At 53.6% G+C, this 27,049-nt stretch overlaps 9 protein-coding genes across 9 annotated transcripts; 8 read left to right on the top strand and 1 right to left on the bottom strand.

Moving 5' to 3' along the window:
- The first annotated feature begins 2,629 nt into the window (after window positions 1–2,629).
- On the top strand, window positions 2,630–5,588 carry PHACADRAFT_179599 (uncharacterized protein). The gene is made up of 9 exons (XM_007389592.1): window positions 2,630–3,336; window positions 3,396–3,555; window positions 3,612–3,866; window positions 3,921–4,025; window positions 4,085–4,357; window positions 4,422–4,677; window positions 4,729–4,829; window positions 4,880–5,162; window positions 5,220–5,588. The coding sequence occupies exons 1-9, from the start codon at window positions 3,020–3,022 to the stop codon at window positions 5,399–5,401; spliced, it is 1,932 nt and encodes a 643-aa protein (XP_007389654.1). The 5' UTR covers window positions 2,630–3,019; the 3' UTR covers window positions 5,402–5,588.
- A 1,276-nt stretch (window positions 5,589–6,864) lies between these two features.
- On the top strand, window positions 6,865–7,921 carry PHACADRAFT_246017 (uncharacterized protein). The gene has a single exon (XM_007389591.1). It carries the CDS (start codon window positions 7,108–7,110, stop codon window positions 7,414–7,416), a length of 309 nt encoding a protein of 102 aa, XP_007389653.1. The 5' UTR covers window positions 6,865–7,107; the 3' UTR covers window positions 7,417–7,921.
- A 1,974-nt stretch (window positions 7,922–9,895) lies between these two features.
- PHACADRAFT_189303 (uncharacterized protein) lies at window positions 9,896–12,731 on the top strand (the record flags this gene model as incomplete). Its single annotated transcript, XM_007389590.1, has 7 exons — window positions 9,896–10,057; window positions 10,114–10,310; window positions 10,363–10,516; window positions 10,571–10,634; window positions 10,693–11,312; window positions 11,342–12,280; window positions 12,378–12,731. The coding sequence occupies 7 exons, from the start codon at window positions 9,896–9,898 to the stop codon at window positions 12,729–12,731; spliced, it is 2,490 nt and encodes an 829-aa protein (XP_007389652.1).
- A 37-nt stretch (window positions 12,732–12,768) lies between these two features.
- Window positions 12,769–15,012, bottom strand: PHACADRAFT_246016 (uncharacterized protein). The gene is made up of 4 exons (XM_007389589.1): window positions 14,872–15,012; window positions 14,735–14,815; window positions 14,600–14,682; window positions 12,769–14,553 (listed from the first exon to the last, which is right to left on the bottom strand). The coding sequence occupies exons 1-4, from the start codon at window positions 14,986–14,988 to the stop codon at window positions 12,915–12,917; spliced, it is 1,920 nt and encodes a 639-aa protein (XP_007389651.1). The 5' UTR covers window positions 14,989–15,012; the 3' UTR covers window positions 12,769–12,914.
- Window positions 15,013–15,314: 302 nt separating this feature from the next.
- Window positions 15,315–18,361, top strand: PHACADRAFT_246014 (uncharacterized protein). Its single transcript, XM_007389588.1, has 11 exons — window positions 15,315–15,427; window positions 15,485–15,634; window positions 15,695–16,178; window positions 16,226–16,344; window positions 16,402–16,511; window positions 16,562–17,209; window positions 17,268–17,353; window positions 17,409–17,510; window positions 17,572–17,727; window positions 17,777–17,901; window positions 17,957–18,361. Exons 3-11 carry the CDS (start codon window positions 15,722–15,724, stop codon window positions 18,287–18,289), a joined length of 2,136 nt encoding a protein of 711 aa, XP_007389650.1. The 5' UTR covers window positions 15,315–15,427; window positions 15,485–15,634; window positions 15,695–15,721; the 3' UTR covers window positions 18,290–18,361.
- Window positions 18,362–18,552: 191 nt separating this feature from the next.
- PHACADRAFT_109609 (uncharacterized protein) lies at window positions 18,553–20,494 on the top strand. Its single transcript, XM_007389587.1, has 5 exons — window positions 18,553–19,021; window positions 19,141–19,636; window positions 19,686–19,870; window positions 19,927–20,049; window positions 20,102–20,494. The coding sequence occupies exons 1-5, from the start codon at window positions 18,662–18,664 to the stop codon at window positions 20,201–20,203; spliced, it is 1,266 nt and encodes a 421-aa protein (XP_007389649.1). The 5' UTR covers window positions 18,553–18,661; the 3' UTR covers window positions 20,204–20,494.
- An 846-nt stretch (window positions 20,495–21,340) lies between these two features.
- PHACADRAFT_246011 (uncharacterized protein) lies at window positions 21,341–21,940 on the top strand. The gene has a single exon (XM_007389586.1). It carries the CDS (start codon window positions 21,512–21,514, stop codon window positions 21,932–21,934), a length of 423 nt encoding a protein of 140 aa, XP_007389648.1. The 5' UTR covers window positions 21,341–21,511; the 3' UTR covers window positions 21,935–21,940.
- A 37-nt stretch (window positions 21,941–21,977) lies between these two features.
- On the top strand, window positions 21,978–24,685 carry PHACADRAFT_246009 (uncharacterized protein; the record flags this gene model as incomplete). Its single annotated transcript, XM_007389585.1, has 8 exons — window positions 21,978–22,232; window positions 22,361–22,678; window positions 22,730–23,147; window positions 23,206–23,438; window positions 23,493–24,103; window positions 24,159–24,187; window positions 24,243–24,446; window positions 24,499–24,685. The coding sequence occupies 8 exons, from the start codon at window positions 21,978–21,980 to the stop codon at window positions 24,621–24,623; spliced, it is 2,193 nt and encodes a 730-aa protein (XP_007389647.1). The 3' UTR covers window positions 24,624–24,685.
- A 435-nt stretch (window positions 24,686–25,120) lies between these two features.
- On the top strand, window positions 25,121–26,954 carry PHACADRAFT_23621 (uncharacterized protein; the record flags this gene model as incomplete). The annotated part of the gene is made up of 8 exons (XM_007389490.1): window positions 25,121–25,226; window positions 25,282–25,575; window positions 25,644–25,855; window positions 25,878–26,127; window positions 26,184–26,297; window positions 26,355–26,565; window positions 26,629–26,740; window positions 26,802–26,954. 8 exons carry the CDS (start codon window positions 25,121–25,123, stop codon window positions 26,952–26,954), a joined length of 1,452 nt encoding a protein of 483 aa, XP_007389552.1.
- Between the last annotated feature and the right edge of the window lie 95 nt (window positions 26,955–27,049).

Here is a 27,049-nt window from a genome sequence, read left to right as displayed (position 1 = left end):
AGCAGGTTGACCACAGTCTTGCTCTCACAGGATGTGTCCTTGAGCTTAACTGGAACAACCTGCAGCAAGCAGAGAGCAATTATTAACAGCCATAAGCTTCAATCAGACAACAAACTCACTGATACTAGTGATGTGCGGGCCAGGCCTCAAAGCCTCCAAGCCCGCCAAGCCCGGCCCAAAAAGCCTGGCCCGAGTCAAGCCCGGCAGCAGGCTCAAGGCCGGGCTCGGAGCGTAGTCAAGCCCAAGCCCGGCCTGGAAGCCCAGGCTTGGGTGTGCTGGCTCCGTTACCGTTCCCTAAGTTCAGAATGAGGAGAGAGCGACCTAATATGCACATAGAAGACAAAATGCAGATATTCTAGATGTAACAGCTCCCACCGAGCACGATTGTGCGTCACCATCTGGTGCCTGCCGTAGGCGCACGCTCGTGGACTTCGCTGCGACTCGACTTGTTCCGCAGATGTAGATCTTCTGGAGGTTATAATTTAGTGAGTACATGCAGTATTAATCTACTACACCCAAATACATTCCCTTTTGATAGCACCAGAACACTCGTTGTATTGTGAGCAAGCCCGAGCTTAAGCCCAAGGCTTGGGCCGGGCTTAGGCTCGGCTCGGGCTCAGGGCTCGGCTCGACGTTGCCACAAGCCCAAGCCCGGGCTTTGAGCCCAAGCCGGGCCCGCACATCACTAACTGATACTGTAGCTGTGAACATGAAGCCCAGGAAGTGACGAAATCTGCCTGTCTAGCCATCCAGTTGGAAAGTTCTGTAGCCTAATGAGTTCTTCTCCAGATTTGCTTGTGTTGTTGTGCGCACTTTCTCAAGCTTTTATGGAATGAGAGTCTCGGTGAGCTTTTTTCGAGAGAACAGCTTTGCACCTGGCATAAACTCATTCACGAGTGTGATCCACTCAGAGCTCTCAACCCAGCGATGCGGAAAATTTGCCGCCACTGTCAAATGTGTGATAAGTGTTTCCCAGTGCTTCTGGCGGCTGTCAGACCAGGTAGCAGTCTCAGGCTGGGCACACAGCTGCAGCGTGGATGAAGAGCATCTGCCAAGGTGTCTCATGGCCGGAGGAGGGGGGCAGGTCAGAGGAAAATTGGGAATCTGCCCTGAAAAGGATGACGTGACCGTAGGGCTCAGAGAAGGCAAGTGGGCAGCTGGAGCAGTGGATGGTGGAAGCTGCTGAACACCAAGGGTAATGGAGGATATGGCACGGCTTCCTAGTATTAAACACAACTTTCAATCATGTAGGATGCTTTGTGAAAGCAATACATACCTGCTGAGATGTCTGCCGGGACAATTGGAGCATACAGACCGCTTTGGAATGTGGTGGGCAGTGAGAATGACCTTTGAAGTTGACCAGATGCTGTCGGAATTGCATCAGAGAGATAATTCCGCAGGATGGCAGCCGGATCGTGTGCGTTCAACAGATCCGGGATGTTGACATCCCCTCCATCAGAATCAGAGTCATTGTTGTTTGCTCCCTTCTGATTCGCCTTCTCTGATCTTGCAGAGGCCCTCACCTCTGCTAGGACCTGCTTGCAGTTGCTCAGATGATTGATCATTGTTGGCTTTGAGGTGGTGAGCCATATGCACTCTTCATTTATAGATGGTCTCCAAACTAACATAGTCAGCAACAGTATCTGCTAATGCTTTTTGCAGTACTCATGCTGTTCCTCGAAAGCTTTCTCATCCAGAAGGGGATTAGCATCCTTTGCTTTTGTTAGCTCATGAATAAAGCAGCTGCAACAAATAGCCTTGAATTTTCCCGAGCTAGTTGTGTCAGGATTTGCGTATGCCAGGCATGCTTGCCTTTAAGCGGATGGTCAATAAAATGCCTCCTCCACCAGCCAGTTCTTCCTGGTTTCTGCCCAGACATGGCACACTCAGTGCAAAGGAGATGAAGAGGGTAAAAAAAAGTTGCATTTGTTTTGACTATAAGACAGAGTCCATGCGCAGACCTCAAGGGTTTGGCGAGGACGCAGCAAGCCACTCGGTCAGTAAACGCCCAGTGCTTCTTAGGAGGTCACGTGGATGGACCCGGAGAACCGCTTAGTTAGAGTTAGCGGGTGACTAATTAACTAGTCAATGACTAGTCACGATAGTTAACCTTTAACCGGTTACTCGGTTCGTTAACCAACCAACACTGGTGCGCCCGCCGCCATTAAGGCCGTCATTGTTGGCCGGCGTCTGCTTACATAACGGGTGCCCGTTCCTGGCGACCTCTACCTTACCACGAAACGACGCACAAATGCAAAGGCTCTCATCATATACATTGTCAATGCTGTTTATTCTATTGCAGTTGCTACCCTTATAGACGCAACATTGCATTTGAAGACGCGCAGAACGGCTAAGGACCGACCCCAGCAGGCCGACAAGCGGCATCGCCACATTCGATCTGTCATGGCAGGGGGGAACACCGCGCGACAAGCAGGCGGCTGGATCTTTCTCGATTTCTAGTGCGTGAATGACTGTCAGGGAGCAGAATCTATGCTGAGCATATGCCATGTACAGCGGTGGCGAAGACTTGGTTGGAGACGGTCGCGGGTCGAGTATTGTCGGGTTTCCCATACCAGGTACGCTGCAAACTATACTGCGTGTCCAGCTATCTCTCATAGTATGCCTTTGTTTATGGCGCAGGGAGGATAATCGTTCGCGTACTCGAGCTGCAGAATCCACAAGATCGTACGCTGTTTGATACCGATGGCACACGAGCGTGCTACCTACGCAAGCTGCGAGTCTGCACACCTTTGCTTGGACACCCCTGCGATCGAGGATGAAGATCGTCGCCGATGACCTCGGCATCAGCATGCCGTGCGGCCATGTGCTCCAGCAATAAGCTTCATCATTCCAATCACACCTGCACTGTGAAGTTCCTTACCACCTGCACGATTACCGACTTCTCACTGCGATGACGCCTAGATCTGGCGCTCCAGAATGCATATAAAGCTCATATGATTAACGCTTGGCACCGTGGTCTCGTCATATCCCCTTCCGCCTGGACGACATCTCGGCAGCCATGGCAACGTCCCTCGCCGGTCTCGCCTTCTCAGCACTTACAGTCTTGGCTTGCGCTCAGCAAGCACGGCCGAGCATCATCACCACTGTCCCGCCGAACACTACACATTTCGACTTTGTGGTCATTGGCGGCGGTACCGCTGGGCTCGCACTCTCCGCGCGACTCTCCTCCCATCCGAACACCAGCGTCCTGACCATCGAAGCCGGGCTAGACAATCGCACCGACCTCGCGACAGAAAGCTTGCTCGAATACGGTGCCGTACTCGGCGGACCGCTTGATTGGAGCTGGTCTACGGTTGAAGGACGAACTATTGACGGGTACGATTTTTTCCTAGTGCATCATCCATGGCCGCTGCTCACCTACACGCACTGTCTAGGGGGAAGACACTAGGTGGCTCCAGCTCTATTAACGGCGCTGCATGGACGCGCGGGCAAGACGCGCAATACGACTCGTGGAATGAGCTATTGACACCCGGGGAGAGAGCAGTTGGTTGGGGATGGTCCGGCGAGCGAGGTCTTTTGAGCTACATGAAGAAGGTTGGCTGCGTTCTACCTCTATTTGAACACAATTGTGACTTACGCGTGTCGTCCAGAGCGAGACATTTCACCCACCGGATGCACTGCAACGTGCTCAACTCAACGCGTCCTACGAGCCTCCCTTCCACGGGTTCTCTGGGCCCGTTCAAGGCTCTTTCACCAATGCCGATCTCATGCCAAGCAATGCATCCGGCGCTGGGATCAAGCAGAGCGCTTTCATCGCAACTTGCAAGAGTGCAGTAGGCTTTGAGCTTGCACAGGGCGCGGACGTGAATGATGGAAGGCCGACCGGAGTGTTTGTCACCCCGCTGGTGAGCATCCCCAGACAATGCACTCTGAACGGGTTCTGAGTGTGCGCGAAGTAGAGCATAGACCCTGCCAGAGATGATCACAGATCGTCGTCTGCAGAAGCGTACCTCACACCTGTCGAGAATTCCCGTAACAACTGGGTCGTACTTGTAGGGCATACGGTACGCTCCACTTCACGGTTGGCTGAGTGTTTCTCACTCAACAATATCGACGTTCACAGGCTACGCGGATCCTATTTACGCAGTCTAACAGCAGTGGCCTTCAACATGCATACGCCGTGCAGTTTGCTCCGACACCTTCGAATTCTTCAGTCAACAGCTCGCAGCCGGAAGTCACCGTGTATGCCAATTACGAGATTATCCTATCAGCAGGTGCGATCCAATCGCCGGCATTGCTCCAATTGTCCGGCATCGGTCCCCGGAGTCTGCTTGACGACCTCGACATTGACGTCGTCGTGGCGCTCGAGGGCGTGGGGCGGAATCTACAGGATCAGGTGCGTCAAATGTTACTGCTGGCTACTATACTGTGGAGTGGTTCTGATGCACTACCCTTCGCAGGCAGCAACGCCTCTTGCTGCGGGCTCGACTGGCAACGATACAGGAGGCACCCGCGTCCTAGACGCCATCGGCTTCCCTAACGTCAGCTCGCTTTTCGCCTTCGGCGCCCTCAATGGCTCCTGCAACGTTTCTGATGTCATCGATGATGGTATCTCTCAATGGGCTGCTAGTCAAGCTGCTGCAGGGGGCGGCATCAGTGCAGAGGCTTTGGAAGAGATTATGCGGATCCAAGCCAGCAATATTCTCAACGATAATGGTAAGAGAATCTGTATTCCCGCAAACAACATCATTGAACGACATTCTCTAGCGGCAATACTCGAAATGTTCTTCTACGAGCCTGCATCCGACAGCCTGGGCATGAATGTCTGGGGTCTCCTTCCCTTCAGCCGCGGGAATCTCTCCATCGTAGTATGCTTTTCTTCATCATTCATCTCCTACGCGATGCTCACGCGTGATAGAGTAAAGACCCATTTGCACGCCCCACCATCCGTGCCGCGTACCTCGCCGTCGACTTTGACCTCCACGTCGCGATCGCCGGTGCACGTGCGGTACGCAAGCTCCTGCGCAGCCCGCCGCTGAGCGGGATCGTCACGGCCGAGACTGTGCCCGGCACCTCCGTGGTGCCCGACCCGACCGGCGACGGCGGCGCAGACGCAGACTGGGCGGGGTGGGTGCGCGGGGCGTACATCTCGAACGACCACCCAATTGGGACTGCTGCGATGATGCGGCGTGAACTTGGTGGTGCGTTTCTCCGTATCGTTAGGCGTACCATGGCACTGACGTTTGTCCGTGGCGTAGGTGTGGTCGACGCACATTTGAAAGTATACGGGACCGAGAACGTCCGCGTCGTCGACGCGTCGGTCATGCCGCTCCAGATCAGCGCGCACTTAAGTGCGACGGTGTATGGCATCGCAGAGAAGGCGGCAGACTTGATTCTAGGAGATTTTAGCGCTGTAGCGCTTGGGTATACAACAGCCTGATGCCGTTGCTATAGTTTTTGCAACCAAATATCACTTCGTGTGCTCCCGACGCGCGACAGAGGCGGGCCCAAGCTCATTGACATGCTGACTTTGTAAAGGCCGGTCCTGTCCAACTTTACAGTCGTTTGCATACAACTGCAGTCTGTGATTTTGTTCCATGCTCCTTTCAAATTTACCTTATCTGGTCCTGTAATAGTCACAGAAAGTCACGAAAGGATCACAAACCCGACAACGCCATTGCACTGGCCTCCGTGTGGCTAGGCTTGCTCTGCGATAGCTTACTGCGAACTATCAACAGCCACGCGTGCTTCCCTGGTGTCCGTAGGCGGAATCCTGTTCACCGTCTGAGTTCATAGATACTCGATACTCGTTGGCCATGACTGCATGACTTCCGACCGTCGAGACAAAATTCGAGGTATCACACCGGATGCCGCCTAACCCATTTTTGGGGTTCTTCGTTATAAACCACAAAAAACTATTATCCGTAAATATCAACATGCTTCGTGTGCCTATAAGCTCTCATGGCTCCCTGATGCTCGGGGCTCTCTTGATATCGCTCGCAAGCCTTCGTCAGCGCGCCTTTGAGGCGCGGCGGTGCTTACATAATCCCGCACGTCAGCAGTGTCAGTAGGATAGGAGGGTAAGCTCAACCCCGTCGTCCTCAGGTTCCTTGCAACCATCACCATCTGATTTATCGATGCTCACTGACCATGACTTCTGACTGTCAAGACGAAATTCTGGCAATGACACTGGGCGCTGCCAAACCTATTTCCGATGTTGTTGAAGCCGGACTCGATCTCGTCCCTGTGCGTGGGTTGGGCCTCATACCGAAAGCGTTATTAGCTATCATAGACAATGTCGAGGCGAGTGGATTTTAGTTCCTCAATGGACGAAATCTCTCCTAAATATTCCATATTTCCGCAGGCCGTCCGAAGGAACAAAGAGTTGCGACGAACTTTTGTCAAGGAGGCAAAGGCGGTGGAATCTGTCATCAAAGAGACATTCCAGGGCGCGAATACTTCTGTAGCCCGCTACAGCAGAGATGAGGATATGATGGAGAAAGCTATGAATGAGATTGTGCGCGCTCTGAAGACCTTACTAGCGGGCTACAGGTTTTGTCAAGGTACGGCAGGACACCTATGACATCAGTCAACGAGAGACTGATGCCAATTAAGTTCTATTAAAGAACTTGAGATGCATGTTGGAGAGCTGAAGGGCGGAGGATTCCTCAAGGGTATCATTTATGGGTTATGGAATGAGGCCGTCTTAGAGGACATGAAGTTCGAGCTAGCGTACGCCGTCGAAGAATTCCAGGTGCGTAGTGATACCCGCCGTACTCTCATCATCCGTCGTTTTAATTGCATGTAGCTCAAATCTCAAGCTGCGATTAACAAAGGCGTCCAGATGATTCAACATCTCTCGAAGGAAGCGGGTAAGCGGTTCACTGTACCGTATCCGTATTCCAAACTTGATTTACGTGGCTATTGAAGACGAACAAAGAGCTATCTGCGGCATAGCCTGGGCTGATGCAGGATATCTCACCATCGATGAGCGCAAGAAGGGCTTCTTGAAAGGCACTCGAGGATCTCTTCGACGAGCTTGACGTTTGGTCGGCTGGCCGCTTCCCTGAGTCAAGTCCGAAACATTTCTATCTTCTTACTGCCAACTCCGGTGCGGGGAAGAGTGCAATTGCTCACCAGCTCTGCATGCGTGTCGCTGATCCCAAATTGCCGTTCTCCGGTGCTACCCTCGGTGCGTCGTTCTTCTTCGTTCGTGGTGACGAACACAAGGGATCGGCTCGACTACTGTTCCCCACCCTTGCACGCCAATTCGCCTCACTCCCCTCTCTTCGTTCTCACATCGCCGACGGTGCCCAAGAATACATCAAGCAAGGCGGTCGCCAGCAGGCCAAGTATATCTTCGAGCAGCTCCTTCACCAGCCTCTCACCAAGGCTTCCATATCCCCCCCGGCATGGGTCTTGCTTGTCCTGGATGCGCTGGATGAGTGTGCATAACATGAAGAGTTGTCTAATTCATTTGAACTCCTCGTCGACTTGGTTCGCACAGTGCCCTGGCTATATATCTTCGCCGCGTCACGACCAGAACCTTATATTAAGACAATACTCACCTCTCCGAAGGTCGCCGATGTTGCACACGTATTGGATTTCAACAGCACGCTTAAGCCTTGGGCTAGCGATGTCGTACTCTACATAGTGGATGCGATGGTCGACATGCCGTCGTACCGAGATAATTTGCGCAAGGACTCTGACATTCTGATAGACCTCGTTGAGCGCGCCGGAGGACTGTTTGTTTCTGCCCGTACTATTGTGGACGTCTTGCAGAGCCACCCAGATGATCCGAAGGGGGCGTTCGCCATTGTACTTTCATCGACAGGAGCAGAGAGGAGCACTACTATCACGTGTAGGTGAGGGCCGGCTGGTGCCCGCTGGTTTACATTAATATTGTAATTAGGGGTGAAGTAATAGTACAGTAATCAGGACAAGAGACGGCTTCGCTCCGCTACGCGATAAATATTCTCCAGGTAGTCGTTCTCGTGGCGGCTGTTCTCGAGGTTGGCGTCTTGTGCGGCCATGATTGGCATATGCTCACTCAGGTAGCATCCTCGTGACTCTCCGGAAAATATAAATGTACATGTGTGTTTGTTTATGGAGGTGAGCAACCTTCTGGTTCTTGCCACCTGCGGCGGCTCGGGCGCAGGCGACTAGTACAGTGAAACTGGAGCACTAACGTGGGTGGGGTAAGCGCAAGGAAGTAACAGGATCGATCGGGGGCATGCAGCGCTGGGTATATAAAGGGCAGAGGGCATGTAAGGGGTTAAAAAATAGTAAGGAACCATTTGCCCACTTTCAGGCCATCTGGTTAAAGATAAAGTAATCACACAGTTTCACCATACAGGTATTATCAAAGCATTAGAGAGTATATTGAATCTGTTCTACAGTGGGATTGTACTAGCTATGATACATGGCCATTATGGCATAACAACCTAAGTTACGCGAGCCCGGCGTGCCCGCCACTTATTTATTATGCTCCTGCCACTCATAAGCCTGTCCTCGCCGCTGCCACTCGCTACTCAATGACGCGTCGCCGCGCCATCCGCTATTGTTTATGCTTGTTGCTCGACAACGCATTGCTACACCCTCTACCACCGTTCATCCTCCAGCTCCGCCCGCAGGAGGACAAGCCATCGTTCTTGTCGTTCGTGCACTACAGGGCAAGCCATTCCGCGCGACGCACGAGCAGCAGTGCCTGACGATCTGGCATTTCCGCCGCCGTCTCCGCTGTGCTCCGAGTCTTATTCGCTCCTTACACACGACCATCCACCTGGCACCGTCACTTTCCCTCTGCCCCTGCACCGGTGCTGCTGTCTCCTGCACTCCTACCGGTCTGTCATGTTCGATATCATCGACTCCCCTTGCCTAGGCGCATCACAAACAGCATGATCATCTTGTCATCCGGATTATTCGTATTATACCTGTATGGTGAAACTGTGTGATTACTGCTCAATTTCGCCATACAGGGTACATTGCTCAGGTTGAGTGAATTACCGGTATGCCACAGAGCTGCTACGTGAGTACCCCGGCAGTAAGAGTGCGTCCGGTGCTTGCCCCTGGGGCAAGGACGCGTCGGGTTCTTGCTAGGTAAGGGGGCCCGGGGACCATGCGCCGAGTGCTTCGACCTCTACAATAGCTTCGTGGCACTATATGACAAAGCCATTCTTCCCTGATGTTGAAGTTGGCGGCGTATGAGTAACATATCATTAGCAAAGCAATGATCTACAGGGTAAGACTCTCAATCTTGCATTATGATTCGCTTTTGATTCTGTCCACCCTCGCATCTAAGCTTGCCCTCAGCGCGGGACATCTGGGACGGTCGCCTACACAAGAATGCAGCGTCCTATCACTACGCCGACCTCTGGTCTGGATACAGTCGTTAAGCTGATAACGCATAGGGCACGTAACGTCCGGCTTCGCTCTGCTGGCTCCTCTCTCTTTCTCAAGTACATTTGGCAGCACATCGTATCCACTCATGTTGTTTATGGGCACCACACTGCTGTCAAGTTCCGAAGAGGCTTACCGAAGAGAGACATTTCTTACAGATTTTTCATTTTTATGTATCATGAGCTTAACGACTGTATGCAGATATAGATTTTGCTGCGGAAAGGCATCAGTTGTTGTTGAGCTTGCTACGCGAACATGGCTTGAACACCATGTTCCATCTTTCTTCGGCGTTGCCTCGATCACCCAGGAGCAGGCATTACGGGGGCGCTAGGTGTCGATCTACATATGGTTTGGAGCTGCCGCTGTCATACTCGTCAGTATTAACGACCATGAAGCTGGAGCACTTCAGACACGAAGCTAACTCAACCCCGTCGTCCTTCCTCACACTCCTTCACCGCCCCCGCCACCTCCCCCTGTCCCTGCCACCTCCCCCCGCTCCCCGCTCCATCCCCACGTTCATTAATTATCACTGGCTATGACTAGGACCAGGCCCGGTCGTCGAGATGAAATCTCGGACATTGCACTGGGTGCTGCCAAGCCTATTCTCGATGTTCTTGAGACTGCTCTCGATCTCGCCCCCGTACCTGGGCTGGGCCTCATACCGAAAGCGTTATCGACTATCATAGACATCGTCGAGGTGAGTGGGTTTGAACGATATCTCTCATGAGTGCCTCATACCTTTGCAAATTGCAGGCCGCCCGAGCGAACAAAGAGTCACGAGAGGCTTTTATCGCAAAGGCAAAGGCGTTAGGATCTGCCATCAAGGAGACGCTTGAGAGTGCGAATATTTTGATAGCCCGCTATGGCGGAGACGAAGATAAGACAATGGAAGCAATGGATAAGATCGCGTACTCTGAAGAGCTCACGAGTGGGGCTCAGGATTTGTTAAGGTACGGTGGAACGTCTATGATAGTAGTTAACAAGAGACTAATGGCAATCAAGAAAACTCGGAGACCTCGTGAAAGCTGCTCGCAAACTGAAGGTCGACGCCGGTCGAGTCCGCGGATTCCTCAGGGGCATCACGGATGCGTCACGGAACAAGACTGCCCTGAAGCGCATGGAGAATAGTCTAGGGATCGCCGTCAATGAATTCCATGTATGCAATGACACCAGTCGTACTCTTATTATCTTTCATTCTAATTTCTTGCAGCACAAATCTCAACTTGCGATTGACAAAGGCATACAGGAGATCCAACATCTCTTGAAGGAAGCGAGTAAGCAGGCCACAGCACTGTATCCATATTCCAAACTTGACTTACGTGACTGTTGAAGGCGAACAGAGGGTTATCGACAGCCTGGTCCGGGCAGATGCAGGATATCACTCCGTCGACGAGCGCAAGAGCGGCTTCAAGGAAGGCACTCGGAAAGATCTCTTCGACGAGCTTGACCTTTGGTCCACTGGCCGCTTCCCTGAGTCGAGTCCCAAGCGCTTTTACTTTCTCGCCGGCAGTGCCGGTGTGGGGAAGACTGCTATTGCCCACCAGCTCTGCAAGCGTCTTGCCGACTTCGAGTCGTCGCCGCCCAGTGTTTCTCTCCTTGGCGCGTCGTTCTTCTTCGTTCGCGGTGACAAAAACAAAGGATCGGCTCGCCTACTATTCCCCACCCTTGCCCGCCAACTTGCCTCATTCCAACCCTCTCTTCGTGCTCACATTGTCAATGCTTCCCGAGAGTACATTAAGCAGGGCGACCGCCAGCAGATCGAGTACGCCTTCAACATGCTCCTCTATCGGCCTCTCGTCAAGGCTTCCACATCCCACCAGGCTCCGGTCTTCCTTGTCCTTGATGCACTTGATGAGTGCATAGAGGAGGAAGAATTGTCCACCTCACTAAGACTCCTTGTTAAGTTGGTCCACAAGGTGCCCTGGTTGTATATCTTCGCCACGTCGCGACCAGTACGTCATATCAAGGCAAGACTCACTAGGACGTCGCCAATATTGTGCACATGCGGAACCTCAACGATACCCTTGAAGACTGGGAGGGCGATGTCGAACGCTATCTGACGGACGCTCTGCTCAAGATGCCCTTGTACGAAGAGAGAGTGCTCAGCAACTCTCACTCTGTGGCAGACCTCGTTAAGCGCGCCGGAGGACTGTTTATCTTTGCTCGTACTGCCCTGGACACCCTGGAGAGGCACCCGAACCAAGAGGAAGCCTTCGCGGCTGTGCTTTCGCCAACAGAATCATCACCCATGGATTCAATGTATCTCGATATATTGCGGTCGGCATACCCCCCTCCATACCTGCAGCAGTTCCCTCGTCTACACGGCTGCTTGCTATCGCTGCTAGCCATCATCGCTCTACAGTTCACCTTACTACCACCCGGCGCCATTACACTTCTCGGAAACGATCTGTTCAAGAAGGACGTCATCCAGAATAGAATATCTGAGAACCATGCCCTGGCCGGGGGGATCGGTCTGTCGAAGGAGGATGGCGACGATATACTATCCCGTCTGTCCTCCGTTCTGTTCGTCACGAGCTCAAATGGTTGCGTGACTCCTTTACACGTTACATTCGGCGAGTTCCTTCTCAACTCTAAGCGCTGCGACTCGCTATATCACGTAGATCGAGGCGAGGGGCACGCAGGTCTTGCATCTGCTTGCATCTCTGCGTTCTCACTCAAGACAGCAATAGACTTCCTAGCCGCCTGCCGCGACAACGAGTTTACCATGAAGTCTTATGGGTTTTATCTAATGCGTTTCTCGTCCCTACACCTTCGCAACGCCGCGGGCAACGAAGAATTAGCGAAGGACTTGCGTACCATGTCTCAAGGCGTCCAAGTACCCATCATGTTAAGGACCACGCGCTTTGTTCCGGACTCCGCGGTCCATGATGAAGATCAAAGCTTGTGGAAAGATATTAAAGTACGCAGAATATTCGCTCTTCCTCCCTTCCTCCATCCACTCTTCGGCGTTCTTGAGTTTGCAATTGCAAAGTCAGGCTTACTTACAAACTGGACAGGACTTTGAGGAACGCCGCGGACGTCATGTTCGAATCGACCAAAGCTCACGCTCGAGTGACGAAAGTTCGAGTATTTCCAGCGAATACATCAAGTTTGCCGCTTACAGCAAGAAATATCTTGATTACATCCTCAGCTATTCAGCTTCACCTGTGCCACAGATCACACAGGAAGATATTCTCAGGTCTATACGAGAGGATCCGGCTTTACCTGGAAAGTCCGATTTTGGTCAAATCGACATAGAAAGATACCGGAGTGTGTTAGAGGGACTAAAGAGAGATATCGACGACGATGCAAGGGCGACGGACTTATGGTATGACCGTTCCCTACCCAGTAAGAACGTCGATGAGCTGTAATCAAGCTAGTATCACGGCGAATGTATGCATACGCATTGCCCTCTAGCACTTCGATTCGTAAATACTTTTTCCAGGTCTTCAACATTGACTGCATCGTCCTTCAACTCGAGCGAACGAGTTCTCACACGGGCATCAGCTACGTGCTATGTCTCATTCGTCCGAATGTGATGCCACTACGAGAAATCAGAGAGATGTAGCAACGCTGGCGGTCACCTTTTCACCATCGGGAGCCTCAAACGCAGTAATACTCAGTTCGCCACTCTCGCCGATCATGAATTGCACCTCTAACTTCGTCTTCGAGCGACCGCCGCCTGCCTTCTGCGCTTTCTTGGCGTCGAGCACAAGCGACGTCAGCAGACTCTCCTTCTCCAGCGTCTTCTCCTTCGTCTCGATCTCCTCCTCTTCCTCGTCCTCCTCGGCGTCTTCGTCGTCACCCTCAAACTTCGGTGGCGCTTCTTTCGTGAACTTTACACCTTCCTTAATCTCCCACACCTCGAAGCCGACCTTCTTGTCGCCATCGCTCTCGCCGAGGTCGACATCAAAGCGCACGGTGCGCCGGCACGGCAGCGCGGTCTCGCGCAGCACCACAGGGATCCATTGCCCACCAAGTGCGGACTCAGCGTTTTCCTCAGGGAAGATGAGTCCGATCGTCTTGGTCGTCGCCTTCGCTTCCTGCCACCGACTGCTAGGCGCGAACGCCGCCTTGACCTCCCGCTCCTCCTCAGAACCTTCGCCGAGCGTCGCGAGCAGCTTCGCCTGGAGCGCTGCACCGCGCGCGAGAATCGTCGTCGGGTCGCCGACGCCGCCACCGACGACTGTGCCTGCCGTGAACGGCGTCACAACGTTCTCATGGAAGCCCGCCGCGAGCGCCTCGTCCAGCCCGGGCAGACTCGCGGAGCCGCCGACGTAGACGATCTCGTCGACATCGTAGAGATCGAGGCCAGCTCCTTCGACGAGCTCCTGAACCTTCTTGTAGACGCCGTCGTAGATCGGACGCATCTCCATGTCGAACCGCAGCCGGTTGATTGCCCCAGTGAAGTCGAGGCCGTCCTTGAGCGACTCGACGGAGCATGTCGCGGCGCCGGTCGACGCGGAGAGCGTGCGCTTGGTATGCTCGACTGCGAGGCGGAGTCTCGCCTCGGCACGCTTGTCCTGGGGTTCGGTGGCAGGGGCGACCGTGAGCGGCGTCTTGGTCTTCTTGGTGAACTCTTTGGCGAAGAACTTGATCAGCCTGTCGTCGATGGCGTCTCCCCCGACGCTGTGGTCGGAGAGCGTGGCGAGCGAGTGTGCGAGGCCCTGGCGGACGGACAGCAGAGACAGCTCGAGACCAGATGCGCCGAGGTCGACGAGGAGCTGGGTGCGGTCTTCAGGAAGGCTGTCGTTCTCGGAGCGAGGTGCCAAGGTGGTGGTGACGACGGCAGCGCCAGCTTCCTCGAGCAACTGCAGAACGGTGACTCCAGCGTCGCTAGCTGCGTCCCCGAGGGCCTTCTTCTGCTCGTCACCAAACCAGGTCGGAACTGTAATGACGGCACCCTGCACTTTACGACCGAGGAAGTCTTCCGCTGATTGAACGAGAGATCTCAAGAAGACGGAAGTAACCTCGCTAACGGTCAGGATGCGAGTGGTGGAAATCGGCTCAGACCTGGGGGTTGCGACGTTCGAGGCTGCCGGGGTAACGGCAGCCGAGGTGACCTTGGACACAGGAAGAGGAGTGGGCGCAGGCTGGAGAATTTGAACCTTGTAGGCAGGAGTGTCAGGGATATCGGGGTGCTGGATAACAAGCGCAGAAGTCGTTGGCTTGTCGACAGCGATCTCGGAGAACCTGTAGCAGTGAGGACGAGACACCCGCCGCAAAATACATCACTTACTTTTTGCCCAGTAAATTTCTGAAGCCAATAATAGTGTTTTGGGAGTTCTTGACGAGTTGGTGCTTGGCCTGATTGCCAATGTACTAGAGCAGGATTGGTCACTCGTGGGCGCATACAGGGAGCTCGCGAACGCACCATCTCCTCGCCCTGGAACGCAATGGCGCAAGCAATCTGACGCTCTCCGTCTTCGTTGGCAATACAGTCCGCATTTCCCTCCTGCGTTGCTGTCAGAATCTGGTCTATTGGATGAACGATACCCTCGTAAAGCGTACCTTGTTTAGCACTGCGATGGACGCGTACGAGTTACCGAAGTTGATACCAACAACAGTGGGGATAGCAGACACCTCAATAGGCGCATCTGCGCTGCCATTCGCCAGGGTAGCAGCCATTTTGAAAGAAGATAAGAGAAAATGCGGAGGAAGCGAGTGAAAAGACGGCGCAAGCACGAGGTCCAAATTTTTGGACGCAATGCGAAACCTTAACCCTAGAAGACGGGCAATGTGATCTTATCACTTCATGAGCGCAAGATTAGATGGACGCCCAATATTGTGCAAACACCGCGACGTTCTCGACGTTTCCTGCCACCTAACATTTCAAATCGTTCTTAGAGGAACTTGCTACCAAACACCTCGCCTTCGAAGTCTACGACCGAGTGATCAGCGCCAGTCAGTCGCCTCACCCGACTCAGCTTTGCCCGCGGGGACTGACCAGGTACTCGCATCCCCAGACATGGCTTGTCCGCATATCGGCGATTTGGCTCGTCTACAACCACCACGTCTCTCCCAATCCGTACATCGGGAGGAGTGCACGCAATGCTTCGACAATCAGGTTCGCCGCTCCAAGGCTGCCATGGGAGGCTCGTTTGATTCTGAGATCGATCTATAGGACCAGCCATTGGGCATCGACGTCTGTCTGAGCTGTTTCAATGGAGGTTGCTTGGATCGTGACCGATCCCATATGCGTCTGCACATCGCGAAGACTGGGCACTCCTTCACTCTGAACGTGAAGCGGAAAATGAAGCCTTCGGCGTACCGGGTGCGTCGTCCTTTAACTAGACTGTGCGTCATATGCCAATACTTTTATTACTCTGTTTAGGCAGATAAAGAAGAACCACCGGCCAAGATGACCAAGCTTGCTATCGTCGCTGAGCGAGACGAAGACAAGTATGAGCACCACACTGTCGTTAAATGCTGGAAGTGCAACCCCGAGACAGGTCTCGAACTATCCGCACTCTCCGAAGACCCCCATGCCAAGACCATTATCGACGGCGTCATGCACTCCTTATCTTCTGCGCGCCAATCCGAGGTCAAGGCTTGGGAAGAAGAGATCACGGCTTGCGAGCACACCCTGATGCTTGAGCAGCATGCGACGGGCCCGATCCTCGCCTCCGGCCTCGCACACTGCTTGAAATGCGATCTCAAGGAGAACTTGTGGTTGTGTCTTACTTGCGGCTCTCTTGGATGTGGCCGGCAGCAATATGGCGGCTTGGGCGGAAACGGACATGGCTTGCAGCACTACGAGGAGACTAAACATCCTATTAGCGTCAAGCTGGGTACGATAACGCCTGAAGGCAATGCCGGTGAGTAACTTCGGCGTGCTGCGAAAGGCGTAGCTGACAGGGTTCAGATATCTATTGCTACCTATGTACTGATGCAAGGCTGGATCCTGAGCTATCTGTCCACTTGGCAGCGTTCGGGATCAATGTGGCAACACAAACAAAGACCGAGAAGTCGATGACTGAGCTGGTTAGCAAATAAATTCCAGTCAAACAGCGCATACATGCTGATATTCAATACCCTCAGCAAATCGAGCAAAACCTTACGTTCGACTTCTCACTGACAGACGAGTCGGGAAATGCGCTAGAGCCTGTCTTCGGGCCCGGACTGACAGGTTTGGCGAACCTGGGGAACAGGTCAGCCTTTGCGTGGCTTACCTCAGGCTTACTTACTTACGGGCCTGCAGCTGCTACATGGCTTCCGTCCTGCAGACCACATTCTCTCTACCATCATTCCGCGATCGCTATTACCCAACCGCCAAGGCGCATTGGCAGAACTGTCACGAGGCGCTCCCCGCCGACTGCCTTGATTGCCAGCTCCACAAGGTCGCCGACGGCCTCCTCTCCGGACGGTACTCGCACCCACGGCCCGCCGAGAGTGCGCCGCCGAAAGAGACAAATCCGCTCGCGCACGAGTCGCCGACGCCAATTTTCCAGGAGGGCGTGCGTCCGAGCATGTTCAAGGCGCTTATCGGTCGGGGCCACGAGGAGTTCGCGACAATGCGCCAGCAGGACTCGGAGGAGTTCTTCACGCACTTTCTCGGCGCGGTCCGCCGTCAGCTCAAGAAGACCGGCGCCGGCGCGGACCCGACGGAGATCTTCAAGTTCGGCACAGAACAGCGCCTGCAGTGTGGCGACTGCCAGAAGGTGCGGTATCGCGTCGACTCGACGGATGTCGTCAGTGTACCTGTGCCCAAGCGGGGGAAGGGTGTGGACGAAGAGATGAAGCCCCAGTACGAGGAAGTGCAGCTCAAGCAGTGTCTGGACATCTTGACCGGTTTCGAGGCTCTCGAGTACACCTGTCCCTCGTGCCAGAAGCAGGTTATTGCCAAAAAGTACGTGAACACCTGCACTTTGGATCCATAGCACTGACATCTTCGTGGTGCGGTTCAGGCAGACCAGATTTGCAACCTTCCCTGAAGTCCTCGTCGTGCATGCCAAGAAGTTTCAGCTCGTGAATTGGGTTCCAACCAAGCTTGGTGCGCAAGATTTATTTCATTCGTTGTTCGTCTACTTATGGTACTCGATCTCTAGATATTCCGGTCATCCTGCCTGCGGATGATATTTTGCAGCTTGATGAGTACCTAGGTCGCGGCCTCCAGCCTGGTGAGACCGAGCTTCCAGACGATAGCGATAGTGAGCCTTAATTGCATCATTAATTGTTGATTGAGTTTTAAGCATCTAATTCTTGTTCCAGCTGGTGCAACGCTGCCCGAATTCGATGCTGAAGCGATGGCTCAGTTGGAAGGCATGGGTTTCCCTACCGTTCGTTGTCAGAAGGCTCTGCTCGCGACGGGCAACAGCGATCCGCAAGCCGCAATGGAATGGCTCTTCCAGCATATGGACGATCCGGGTACGCCTAATGGCCCAGAGTACTTCCTGGTTCTTAACGGCACCTTTAGACATCGACGCGCCAATCCAGGTATCGGGCTCCAAGGGCGGAAATGAGCCTTCGCAGGAGCAGATTGAGATTCTTGCCGCCATGGGCTTTACTCCTGCGCAAGCTAAGAAGGCCCTCCGCGAGACTGTCAGTTACTTTCATTCTCAGGTCCACGATGCGCGTAGCTGAATATAGCTTGCAGGGCGGCGACGCGGAACGTGCGGTGGACTGGCTCTTCTCACATCCGGATGAAACGGGTGAAGACTCAGCACCATCGTCGTCCGAGCAGCCTGGAACGCTCGCGGTAGGCGGCTCATCGGCGCTGCCGGCGCGGTATAAGCTCAAGGCATTCATCTCGCACAAAGGTCCCTCCGTACACTCTGGGCACTACGTCGCGCATATCCGGACAGCGGATCCGAGTGGAAGCGGCGACATGTGGGTGCTGTTCAACGACGAGAAAGTTGTCAAGGCGGACGCAGAGAGCGTTCGGGACCTGAAGCGGTTCGCGTACCTGTACGTGTTCGAGAAGGCATGAGTGACGTCGTCTCTGCCAAGATACAAATCAAATGACCTGGTAGTCTGTACTCGTGTATATTTTACGTCTTGCCTCATGGACGAGTCAATAGCTCCCGGGAGCCGGAGGCTAACATCGCGGCCACGTTCTAATAATGGTAAGCTTACGATTGTACAGATGACATAGCTGGGTTTGAAAGTCTCGTGACCTCGCGTGTTACTTGGTAAGCACCAAAGATAAGCTACTGCCCGGCGTTCAGTTATTCACTTTTGAAACCCCGCAAGACGAATCTGGTTCCCTAGTGCTTTCACACTTTTTTCATCTTGCACCTGGTGCTCGACGACGACACCAACGACCAGCTCTTTTCTGTCCACTGCGAGCCTATCCTCTATTATGTCGTCTTTCATCCCAATCAATATTCACGACCCCACTGCTCCTACCCCCCAAAATACACCCTTGTCGCACGCACCTATCGCACAGGGTCTTTCTCGTCCCACTGTGCCTGACATTACTGAGGACAATGAGCCTGCCGAGGACGAGGAGGGCGAGGAGAATGCTGATAGTGCGATGCAGAGTGCCATGCTCGGCCTTGTCCAGGGCAAGCTCGCAGGCCTTCTCGGCAAGAGCTCAGGCTACATCGAGAGCCTCCCTGTCGAAGTCAAGCGCAGTGTCGAGGCCCTCAAGGGCGTCCAGGTGAAACAGACCGAGCTTCAAAATCAGTACAAGCGCGAGTGCCTCGAGCTCGAGAAGAAGGTGAGTGTCGATCGTCGCCGTCCTCCCCCTTCGTGTCGTCCGTTTGTGTACAACCCGTTATCTCCCCGCCCGTGCTTTCATGCTGTGCTCGATGGCTAATCTTCGCGTGCGATCTGCAGTATTCGGAGCTTCAGAAGCCATTACACGAGCGCCGCCGTGCGATCATCTCTGGCGAGGCGAAGCCGACTCTTGAGGAGATCAAGGCGGGCGAGGAGGAAGAGAAGAAAGAAGACCCAGACTACACGCCCCTTCCCGAAGCTACCGGCGAGGACGCGACTTCTGCTATTCCCGAGTTCTGGCTCACTGCGCTTCGCAATCACATCGCGCTGAGCGAGATGATTACCGATCGCGATGCCGACGCACTCAAGCACCTCGTTGACATCACGATCGCGTATCTGCCACCGAAGGAAAAGCAGCCCGGTTTCAAGATCGAGTTCCACTTCAGCGCGAATGATTACTTCAAGAACGAAGTACTCGAGAAGACGTATCTCTATCAGGAGGAGGTCGGTTATGAGGGCGATTTTGTGTACGACCGCGCAATCGGCACGACTATTGAGTGGAAGGAGGATAAGGACCTGACAAAAACTTTTGAGATCAAGAAGCAACGGAACAAGAGTGAGTTGATACCTTTCCCTGATCAAATAAATGTTTATATGCCCCGCAGACACCAACCGCACTCGACTCGTGCGCAAGGCGAAGCCCGCCGATTCCTTCTTCAACTTCTTCTCTCCACCAGTGCCCCCATCAGAGGAGACCATCGAGAGCGGTGAGATTGACGAGGACGAGCTCGAGGCGATTGAGGAGCAGCTGGAGATAGATTATCAGATCGGCGAGGACCTTAAGGAGAAGGTCAGTCGTCTGTTCTCGTGTTTTTTCTTTCTAACGTTTGTTCACCATGTCTGTAGATCATCCCTCGCGCTGTTGACTACTTCACCGGCAAGGCCCTTGAGTATGAGGGACTCGATGACGACGACGACTTTGAAGACATGGACGACGAAGATGACGACGATGAGGACCGCTTCGAGGATGTGCGTATTCTGCCTGTCTCGCGCTTACGGCCCCGGGCTGACAATGGCGCAGGACGACGAGTCAGATGACGATATTCCTGCACGTCGACGTGGACCACCGAAGCGCGGTGGCGCTGCTGACAATGTCAACCCTGAGGAGTGCAAGCAACAGTAATGTTCTCGTGCTTGCCCCGCGTCCTCTACCTTTACAGACACACTCGCATAGTAGCCCGTCTCAGCTCTCTTTCCTGACGATGACTCTGCTATTCGTCGCATTACTGCTACCTGCTGTTATCTGACCCCATTCAAAACGTTCGGCAATCCGTAATAGCACCCTTTCCCACTACCCACCTCGTCCTTGGTACGTAGGTAATTTCTTCGACTTGTTGGTTGTGCCCCTGGTGCTTGTGCTTGACAATGTAAAACATGGTTCTCGAACTATAAAAAGCCAAACTTCAGTTTATCCCCTTTGCCATTTGGACATTCAAGCAAGTAGACACAATCCGCCAGGCCTGAAAGTGACTTCGAGAACGCAATTGGCTATGGCTACTTGATGGAATTCATCACGGCGGATCAACTGAGCGCCTTCCTCCCCGTTTTCAACCGCGATATTCGCTATTTAGCTCAACAAGCTGGAAGGCCGTTGTTCTGCGCTTACAGTAATCAGGAGTACGTCGCCACCGGACTGGTTGTGCGGGTACAGCAAGCGGTGAAACGAACCATGTTCTCTGCTGAGGAGCCGCTTTTCTCGCTCAACACACAGCACACACGCAGGGGCGGGGACTGTGTGCCTTGAATCGGTGAGAATCGTGTTCCTTCACGTGCCTACATTCTTATCAAATTGGGCGGTGTGCACTGGCAGGCTCATGCGGAAGACACGTCTCTCAAGCTCTGTTCTCTCGCTCATACTACGGCTGGTCCATATTTTCGTAAGCACTTCTGGCGAAATTGCAACGAAGACTAAGGTTTAAGGGATGCCTGCAGGATCAGGCCAGGCCTAGGCGACTTGGGGCTGAAGTCTTCGATTCTCCCGCGAAGGGATGTCAATACGCCATCGATTCACGAGGATAGGGTGGGAATAAGCACAGTTTCGCCTGATCTTCGACCGCGATGTCGCTGAGCCTATTCACACCTTTCGAATGACTGGCACTTCTTGGTTTATATGTAAGAAGAAGAAGATGAAGACTACACCCGTAAGACGGTATTCGCAGGCAGGACGGTAACAAAGAGCTGTAGGGAATGCAAGCGCGGTCGAGATAAGCAGGAAGAGTAAGTTTAATTTCTGGTCGAGACACCGTGCACCACGGACTACGACTCACGCCATGAAATTAGGTTCGTCGACATGTGGGTTGCCATACTACGGGCCCTAGCCGTATAAAACCTTGCGCGGCCAGCACTCAGCACGACCAAGGCATCTGGGTTGCATGCCGTAGCCGACCCGTAGATTCCCCACAACTTCATCCCCTTCACCATCATCGTTAGCATGCAGCTCCCGGACCCCGAGATGTCTGTTGATCCCTGGCACACCGAAGAGCATGTCAACCAGACCCCTCCTAGCCGGGTTTCCTTCGACGCTTGCTTCGGCGTGCTCCATGTCAGCAATCAGGAGATGTCGGAAGTCCTCAGGAAAGATGTGAGCAGCAATACTAGCTGGGCGTCCTCCAGCGTGCACCCCTACGAGGACCACCTGTGCGTTACGTCATTTCTATCTCCCGAAGTTACGATTGTCACATTTCCAGCTAGGCATTCCACCGAAGACGATTTAGAACTCAAAGAAATGACCATAAATTACGACGGCGAGCGCATTTATGCAGGTAGTTCAGCTCATTTTCTGTTTTCGTCTGAGGTGGACAACGGCGGCGCCCCTCCCGCCCACGATTCCGCCCAGAGAAGCACTGCATCGTGAGAACTCAGCTAATCTCGTGCATCAACGGAATGATTTACCTTTCATGCAGCACATCGAGCACACCGGCATCTCCTCAGCTTGCGGCCGGGGCAGATGGAGCCTCGTAGGTGACCGCTTTCTTCACCATGACGACGACTCACTGGGCTCTGGCAGATATGAGAGGGAAAACAAGCCGGAGATCTCTCTCATGGAATTCAAGACCGAACGCCGCAAACAGGACAGCAATGACGATGACGACTGGATGCCGTGGTACTCGCTCGAATACGGCATAGAGGAGAGCGACAGCGCGTCTGTAGTCGTGAGTTCTCCCAGACATCGTTTCGTATGCCAAAGCATCTGATAGCACTCGACCAGTGCTACATAAACGACGTCGATATTTCCACAAGCACGATTCTTCAGCATGGCGACGATATCGTCCTCGTCAAGACCGAGCGCGACCCGTTCGACAAGAAACTCGACTACACTTTCCGCGTCACTCTTGTCAGCGCAGCCGACACCAATAGCCGTAGCTTCTCCGGCACGTGGGAGCAGAATGGAAAGGAATATGAATGGAAAGGCACGCTCAGGAAGTTGACGACTCGCAGCCGTACAGCCTGTGCGGCGCCCGAGCGTGGCCCAGGCGGGCAGACCCTGCAGCAGCTCCTGTCCACCTCGAGCCTGTCCTCGGTGACCAAAGTGCAGTCCGAGAATGTGGTCGTACGGGAGGACATCGCTCAGAACGAGGGTGATCGTATATTTGCTCGGGTAAGGCCGTGATATCCTCGAGCTGCATGCTCCCGCTAAGCATATCGACAGATCATCCTTCACAGTGCCCCCGACGATGTCAAAGAGCTGCTGTGTCCGGACCTGCCGGCGCTTGACCCGGACGAGACGAAGATCAAGGAGTTGGGTCCCGAATACCTTGAGCGGGCGGGCATCGTGAACATCATAGCGTATATCAAAAACATGAAAGAGGTCTCCCCAAGACAGAGAAGGCGGATCGACGAGACCAAATGTCAAGCGTTCACCAAGGCTTGCGCTGCGTTCGGCGAGCCGAATGCGGGCGTCGTCGACCACATGAAGGTCTCGCCCGACGATCTCTCTAAGTTCCAGGTCCAGTATCGTGCCATTGCCCAAGCCTGCTACCGTCTCGGCTACATTCGTGCGGTTCTCTCTTTTCAACCGTTCCTGGCAGAAGCCAGGTACTGGTACACACGTCTCGCCACGTACCTCGGTGAGCTGCATCGAGCCTTTTTGACAGACAGTCGTTATTCTGATCGTCGTCCTATCAGTGTCCGAGAGGCATCTCATGGAGCTGAAGCAGAGAGTCAGGTGCTCCGACACACGTATTCAGCAAGACATATTCGATTGGCAGAACAAACTCCAAATTCTGGAAGAAAGGGCCGGCGACATCGGCAATGCACCACAGATCCCGGATGTTGTCGCTGAGCTGCACGGCGTGGCTACGTTCGCGATTCTCGACGGCGTCATGTGGAGCGATGAGCATGCGAGCAGCATGGTAAAAGTGAGCAGCCCTTAGCCGTCGGCTGTCCCAACTGAAGTAACAACGTTCGCCCAGTTTTTCGAAGACCTCGACGAGATCGAACGGGCCACCAAACTCGATAAGTTCAACAAGCAATTAATGGACGAAAAGGCTAGGGAATACGCCAAGCTGCAAGAGCTTCTGGCGGAACGCGAGGCTTACACGTGGTCGGAGGTTGGGAAGTCTCTTGTCGAAGGCTTCGGGCAGCTCACCGAGCGGCTGCACCGTAAGCCATCTATGGAAGAACTCACGACGATCGTCAGTAGAGCATGGACCAAGGGAGGTGTCTGTCCGGAGATCTGGAGGAGGGGCAACACTTTACTTTTCAAGAAAGTTGCATGCGCCGCGCTCGTCATGGTTGGAACATGGATCCTCATGAAAGCCCTTCGTAAGGACCAAGAGGCGCTCGAGCGGTCAGAGCAGATCAGCATGTTCGCGTCGCTAGTCGGCGCCGTAATGTACTTGTGGAACCCCGTGGTTGTACCTATTGTGGCTGCGGTTGCGAAGGGCCTCGGCTGGGGCCTCAAGAAACTGCTCCCTACTCGTGCGCTGGGCTGGGTCGACGCTGCGAAGGTCCTCAGCATGAAATTTTCAAGAAAATTCGTCAACGGAGCGGCAGGAGCAGTCTGCAGCCGAGCATGGAGTAGGTGAGTGCTACAACCATTATGTTTTTTGCTGTCGGCTGATTTGGTCGCGCTGCAGCATAGCTAGCGGCCTCACTCTGACCTTCGGTGAGTCTTGCGTTTGGTTGCGCTTTGTCTGCGGTCTGAGCGGAGACGCTGTTAGGCTTCTTCGTGTCCGTGTCCGCCCTAGTCGCAAGTGCGTTTGAGCTGAAGAAGATGTTGAAAGAAGGGCGCACCATCGACAAGTGGTTTGCAGGTGCACAGCTTACCGTTTCAGCGCTGAGCACCATAGCGTTCTCGGTCCAACTCATACCCTCCTGTGTCGCATCCACTGCTATTGTCGCCCTTTCTGGGACGGTTGGTATGTGTGAGTCGTATTCCACACTCTTCTGCGGCGTCTTTCTGATAGGATCGCACAGGGCTGGCTGGAATAGGTGTCGTAGTGGGTGTTGTGGCTTTAGCTGTCACTCTTTCACTGCCAGGCGAAGATCGCGTGAAGATGATCATTGACAAGTACGGTGCAAGATATGGATTGCTCAGATAGCCTGCGGCCCTATACCTTACCTTATATTAGTATGTGAGCGCCCATAACACGTGAAGATTCAACTGCTCGCCTCCAGTTCTGCTATCAGCGGTTCCTCCTTCATTCGCGTTCCTGCGCGCAGGATCGGAACGCCATAAAGATAGAAGCTCAGAAAACACAGGCGGAGAGCTGCTGCTTAACAGTCGCACTCCATACCGGTCTCGTGCATCCTTAGGCTCTGAGCCTCTCTGTCCTCAGCGATCCAAAGCGTGTAATCGTTCCGCCGAGCAGTGTCGGTGAGGCGTGCGCTGCGCCGCGGAGGCCCAGCGAGCATGTGGAATCTAGCTAGGATTGCAGTGTTGACAACGCGGGACACCATGAGGGGAAGGTGAGCAGCAAGCATGAAAAGCTTAAGCCAGCAGCGCGATCCCAGAGGCTCACGGGCGCCTACTTGAACGAGCATCTTTTCTTGTTCTCAACGCTAGGAACCTTCAATCCTTCCTCAGCGGCCCATTTCAATGGAGGACTTCCCCACAGTCAATGTTCTTCATCCCGCACTTGACCGGGATGTGACCGGGGCGCTGATCTCGCTGACCGCCTACGATACCGTCCCTGAACCCGGAGGTGGGCGAGGGATGACTTACCCTGTTGTTCTCGAGGCTTGCTACATTATCGCCAGTAACAATTCAGAATACCTCTCCAAAACCCGTGATTCCACTGGGCGTGTGCCCGACACGACTCGAGTTCTTCGACACGGCGATTACTACTATATTCTCGACAGACAATACCACATGGGAGGTCATCACCTCCTTCGATGCCTGGTCCTTTACTGGTGCTCCATCCCGCTGGAAGGAGGCGTTAAACACTCCTGTTTCGGCCCCGGGACCCCAGTTGAGCCTTTATAATCCGTCGGGGATGGCGCAGGAGACCAAAAGGCGGGACGGGTTCTGCCTTGTTACCAGACAGCATGAGGGTGAGCTGCCTCTTCCATTGGTCTGTGCCACTCAGTCACCATGTTTTACATTGTATTTCCATACTCAGGTACGCAGAATAGCCACATTGTGCCTGCGGCACAGGCTAAGTGGTACCTGAAGAATCGCATGTGGGCTCACACCAAGCACGATGAACAGCTCCGCCAAAGGCTCGGAAAGAGGCTCATCAACTCCAGCGGTAACGGCTTGACACTCCGTGCAGATATTCACAACGAATTTGATGCCCTTCATTTCGTTTTTCTTATCAACGACGGCGCTCTAGTTTGCTATTTTTGACCTTTAGCCCAAATTATCCCAGCAATACCATAACGTAGCCGTCAAAATTCCACATCAAATCCCTGCTGAACTATTATACGCCCGCTTTGCCCTGGTGATCATCAGCCAATTACCCTCTCAAGATCTCACCAAGTCTCCTGCCTCAAGTTCGCACGCAGGTCGTAGGGTGGTCAATGTCACACGCACTGAGACAAGCAGCAGAACCTCTGCGAGCAAGCCACCGAGTTCGGATCTGCCAGGGATCCCGGAACACCACAGTTCGTAGCGAATACATCTAGAATTCTGGCATAGCATTCATGAGTCTCATCTGTAGAGTCTGACGAACCAATGGAGGTTGCCGAAGAAGAACCAGAATCCATGCAGGTGTTTGACCGGTTGACCTCAGCCGAGCTCACTGATGTCTTTCATGAGCGATTCCCTCACCTACGTAAGCTGGTGGCATTGTACTCTGATTGATCTCACTGATCTACATTCATTGCTGCAGGTGAGGAAGTCAGCCATTCTACGGACTGTGACTGGCAGACATTAGAATTTCATCCTGAGACTCTCAAGATGGAACAACTTCGAGACGAGTGGCTGGCCAACCATCCGGACATCAGGGCAACATTCGAACCTGTAGACGAGACTGTGAGTGAAGAAGCAGGTGACAGAGAATTTGTGGAAGGAGTTAAAATGGGAGAGAAGGAATTGTTGAGGTGTGTATAATGCTGGATTGCCTTGGAGTTTGGACGATGTTACTGAGTCACCTTGGCTTCCAGCCATTTAAAGACGAAGGCAATCATGGTGCTCCGTAATTTCTGCCTACCTCATCCACAGCAGGCACCATCGACTTCAGTATTGTCGGAAGGCAGTAACCTCCACCAGCCTCAGGTAACTGTACTTTCTGGATAATCCAATATCCCACTTTTCCGTGTAACTCTTCTCAGTGTAGCATCCTCATGTCCATTCGTGTATAACTTACAATTTGAAGCCTATAATACACAATGTGTATACGATATTGTCGCAAATCACTGGTGGTCTGGAGGCTGTGGGCGCTGTCTGGCGTCCGGAGCTCTCAGCGGACCGTTCAGACGAACGAACATGAGCTGCTCCTGCTGTAGTTGCGCGACCGGCTCAGGTAAATTGGTGGAGACGCCTCGGAGTCCGCATTCGCGCACTCGGCTCGTGAGCGTTGTCCAG

The sequence above is a fragment of the Phanerochaete carnosa genome (assembly GCF_000300595.1).
Source record: "Phanerochaete carnosa HHB-10118-sp unplaced genomic scaffold PHACAscaffold_1, whole genome shotgun sequence".
In the NCBI taxonomy this organism is placed as follows: domain Eukaryota; kingdom Fungi; phylum Basidiomycota; class Agaricomycetes; order Polyporales; family Phanerochaetaceae; genus Phanerochaete; species Phanerochaete carnosa.
This window is presented reverse-complemented; position numbering and strand designations above follow the sequence as displayed.

Bases quoted from the DNA above. Each gene is read 5' to 3' on its own strand.
- PHACADRAFT_179599 (XM_007389592.1), top strand. From the start codon at position 3,020: ATGGCAACGTCCCTCGCCGGTCTCGCCTTCTCAGCACTTACAGTCTTG. The intron at 3,867-3,920 runs GTGAGCATCCCC...TGCGCGAAGTAG, and splicing joins GAGTGTTTGTCACCCCGCTG to AGCATAGACCCTGCCAGAGA. The intron at 4,026-4,084 runs GTACGCTCCACT...CGACGTTCACAG, and splicing joins TCGTACTTGTAGGGCATACG to GCTACGCGGATCCTATTTAC.
- PHACADRAFT_246017 (XM_007389591.1), top strand. From the start codon at position 7,108: ATGCGTGTCGCTGATCCCAAATTGCCGTTCTCCGGTGCTACCCTCGGT.
- PHACADRAFT_246016 (XM_007389589.1), bottom strand. From the start codon at position 14,988: ATGGCTGCTACCCTGGCGAATGGCAGCGCAGATGCGCCTATTGAGGTG. The intron at 14,683-14,734 runs GTGCGTTCGCGA...ATCCTGCTCTAG, and splicing joins CGTTCCAGGGCGAGGAGATG to TACATTGGCAATCAGGCCAA. The intron at 14,554-14,599 runs GTAAGTGATGTA...TCACTGCTACAG, and splicing joins AGAAATTTACTGGGCAAAAA to GTTCTCCGAGATCGCTGTCG.
- PHACADRAFT_246014 (XM_007389588.1), top strand. From the start codon at position 15,722: ATGACCAAGCTTGCTATCGTCGCTGAGCGAGACGAAGACAAGTATGAG. The intron at 16,179-16,225 runs GTGAGTAACTTC...GACAGGGTTCAG, and splicing joins AACGCCTGAAGGCAATGCCG to ATATCTATTGCTACCTATGT. The intron at 17,511-17,571 runs GTGAGCCTTAAT...TTCTTGTTCCAG, and splicing joins GCTTCCAGACGATAGCGATA to CTGGTGCAACGCTGCCCGAA.
- PHACADRAFT_109609 (XM_007389587.1), top strand. From the start codon at position 18,662: ATGTCGTCTTTCATCCCAATCAATATTCACGACCCCACTGCTCCTACC. The intron at 19,637-19,685 runs GTGAGTTGATAC...TATGCCCCGCAG, and splicing joins CAAGAAGCAACGGAACAAGA to ACACCAACCGCACTCGACTC. The intron at 20,050-20,101 runs GTGCGTATTCTG...ACAATGGCGCAG, and splicing joins ATGAGGACCGCTTCGAGGAT to GACGACGAGTCAGATGACGA.
- PHACADRAFT_246011 (XM_007389586.1), top strand. From the start codon at position 21,512: ATGCAGCTCCCGGACCCCGAGATGTCTGTTGATCCCTGGCACACCGAA.